Raw genomic sequence first — 3,448 nt, 5'->3', positions numbered from 1 at the left:
AAATTATATAAAATTTAACTTACTACATCTTATCGAAATTTTCAGATAATGAGAAAAAATAAAAGGAAAAGTATTCGTTAAAATTATTTTGATAAATATTTAATTTTTTTTTGGTGCCGTTTAAATTAAAAATTCAAATTTTCTCATTTTTAATTTTGTGGCTTATTATTATTTAAGAAAAAAAAAATTCACAAGAATATGTTTAAAATTAAAAAAAAAAAATGCAAATTATTAAAGTGATGTGTTATCCTCATCTTCTTCATCGTCTTCATCAATTTCATCATCGTTTTTTTCAATCATTTCCTATTATAAAACAAAAAGATTTTTAGTCGCAGTGAACAATAGCGATAATTTAAAAAAAAAATAAATAAATAAACAAATAAACTTACAGTTAAAACTTCTACTAATGCTTTAGCTTCATCATGCAATGCTTTCAATCTAGTATTTTCATATTCGAGTTCATTTACTTTATTCGATAATTCATTAACACTGTTGTGAAGATTAACATTTTCTTTTAATGCTGCGTCTAAAGCAGTTCTATAACTTTCAGCTAATTTTTGCCAATAATTTTCGCTAGGAGTGTCTGATACAAAACAAATTGTCATTTTTTTTTTTTTTTATCAATCCTCTCAAAAGTAAATTTAAATAATAATTAATAATTTGATTAATTGAAATTCTTACCTGATGTTAAATCAGACTCTGTAATATTACTATTAGATTTCTTTGGTATGATTTTTTTTATTTTATTATTTTTTTTTATTCGACATTCACTGTTATTAAGATCATCATTTTTTTTTATTCTTTTAACAATGAGGTTTTCAGATTCCCTAGAATTTGTATAATTTTTAGACATTTTGAATTTTAATTTTAATGACAAGTTTAAACATGTGCCAAACAAAAACAATAATTAATTGTAAAAACATTTACTTGTTATTAATGTTGAGTGAGCTTTTTTCTTTGCTTATTTTCGACGTTAAATTTTCTTTGTCCCTGGCTGCTATTCTTAATATATTAGGAGTTTTTTTTGATTTTTTTAATCCTTTAATATCCTGAATGTAAAAAAATAATAAGAACATTTAATCAAGGATGAAAATAAAGCAAAGCAACAAAAAAAATGATTTAAATTATCAAGAGGAGTTAAAACCTCTTTCGTAGGAAAAACTACTCATTAACATATTTTCAAAAATGATGAAACAAATTTGCATTCATAAGAATAAATTTGATATTTCATCATTGATGTGAAAGCCAACATGAAAGGGAAAAAAAAAATATTTGATACCGAAATAGCATACAAATTAATTAAAACCGACTCACCATTACTAATTGTAAATTCGTTAAAATTATTTCAGATAAAAAGAATGTAAAACCACGCACTTAATATCAAATAAATAACAGATTTTTTTTATTTTTTCATTGAAAACATAAACATGTAATACGACCGTTACAAATAAGTGGCATAGTAGACGTGATGCGCACGCCTCGAAAGATGGCGCTTCGATCGAAAACGCGGCAAAAATCATTTATGAAATTTATCGACTTGATGCCCATGTTATGACGTCATCGATAAACAATTTTTTTTTCCCCTCCTCTCGCATCATTTTCCGTATTGGAAAAACACATTTTTTCAATTAAATATTATAATGAGTAATTTTATATTTTAATAAAAAAAATATATATATATAAGTAAAAAATAATTTGGAATTTTCAAAACTCGTTAATAAAATAAATTAATATTTAGTTAAAATATATATAAATACGATTACGACGTAGCGTTTGTTCGTAAATCAAAATTAATTGAATTTATTTTAATTACAAGATATCCGCCATTTTCAAAAGAATTTATTTATATATATATTTGTTTAAATTTAACGCTCGCTCTCCATTTTATATTATTCACCATATTTTATTTATTTAGTTATAAAGTTTAAATTTTATCAATGTAAAACACAAAACAAAAACAACTTTTGATTCAATTTGAATAGTAGGAGTAGTAGTAGTAGTAGTAGTATTTAATGTTTATAACATAGGATTAAAAAAGTTATTCATTAACATTTCACGTCTTTTTATTTAGATATTAATTCAAAATATAATTTCTCATCAATAATAAACAATTCAATAAAAGAGTTTTTAACGATAAAAGGAAGAAGCACGAATAATAATAATAATAATAATAATAATAATAGGAAGAAAATCACACATTGAACACAAACGTGTTGGGCTCCTTTTTAAAAGACTATAAAACACATTATATGCCTATATAAAAACGGGGGGAGGGGGGATGGGGGAGAAAATTTAAATTTAAAAATCAAATAAATGAATTATGTTATGGAGATACCATTTCCCTCCTCAACCCCTCTCCTTCCTTAGTAAATCGATATTTTAGTTTAGTAAATTTTATCATTATTTTATAAAAAAAAAAAAATTGCCATTTATTTTAATGTTTCTTGTAACATCAAGATAATGATATTTATAGAAGGAAAATAATAATAATAATAAAATGACTGTATAAAAATTTTTCATCCATAGTTATTATTATTAAAAAACATAATTAAAATTTTAATTAAAAAATTTTCTTTTTCTCTATTTTTATTTTATTTTATTTTATATGTATAGAAAATTTTCTTATTTATTCTCTTATCTAATTCTTATCATTTCTCCGGTCAATATTAAATCATCGTCTTTGAATCTTTATTTAATTAATTAACTTGTCATTGATTAATAATAATAATGATGATAATAATAATAATAAAGAAAATAATTCAATTCTCTCACTTTTTTTTTGTGTTAAATGTTTCAACATTTATTTATTTGAATTGTATTATTTTCTTTTTATTTTTTTTTATAAATCTTTTTGTTAATGTTATTGTTATTATCATCATTATCATTATCATTAATTGCATTTGATTTAATTTTTTTTTAAAGGGTATTTAACAAACGGGGAGTGAAAATAATTTATGTAAATTTTAACAATGTTTTTTTTTTGTTTTGTCTTTCTTTTGTTGTAGCATTTCAAGACATTTTCTTTTCTGTTTTCTTTTTTTTTTAATTTGAAAATTAAATAAATAATTGAGGATGTTAATTATTGTTTTTAAAAAAAAGAAAGAAAAAAAGTTTTAATTAAAAACGCTTTGAAATTGTGATTAAAACAAAACAAAACAAAAAAAAAATTATTGATTACTTTAAACGATTTTTCACGAGAGAGAGAGAGAGAGAGAGAGAGAGAGAAAAAGAAAAGACAAAAAAAAAGGGGGAAATAAAAAGTTTGTTGTGAAATTTTATTTAAATGTTTAAATAAAACGCCCCTTAAATGGTAAAATTTTCTTTTTTTTTTTTTTTTTTTAATAAACAAGAATAACAAAGACAACAACAACAACGACAACGACAACAATCACAAAAACTACAGCAATAAAAATTAAATCTTAATTAAAAATATTTAAAAAACCAAATT

General features: G+C 22.0%; 1 protein-coding gene across 1 annotated transcript; it reads right to left on the bottom strand.

Moving 5' to 3' along the window:
- Positions 1-231: 231 nt before the first annotated feature.
- Positions 232-1,520, bottom strand: Phum_PHUM365140 (Geminin, putative; the record flags this gene model as incomplete). Its single annotated transcript, XM_002428086.1, has 5 exons — positions 232-303; positions 390-583; positions 682-827; positions 928-1,049; positions 1,428-1,520. The coding sequence occupies 5 exons, from the start codon at positions 1,518-1,520 to the stop codon at positions 232-234; spliced, it is 627 nt and encodes a 208-aa protein (XP_002428131.1).
- Positions 1,521-3,448: the final 1,928 nt, after the last annotated feature.

This window comes from Pediculus humanus, genomic scaffold, assembly GCF_000006295.1.
Source record: "Pediculus humanus corporis 1103172107784 genomic scaffold, whole genome shotgun sequence".
Lineage (NCBI taxonomy): Eukaryota > Metazoa > Arthropoda > Insecta > Psocodea > Pediculidae > Pediculus > Pediculus humanus.
The sequence above is the reverse complement of the archived record's forward strand: the minus strand, read 5'-3'. Positions and strand labels throughout refer to the sequence as shown.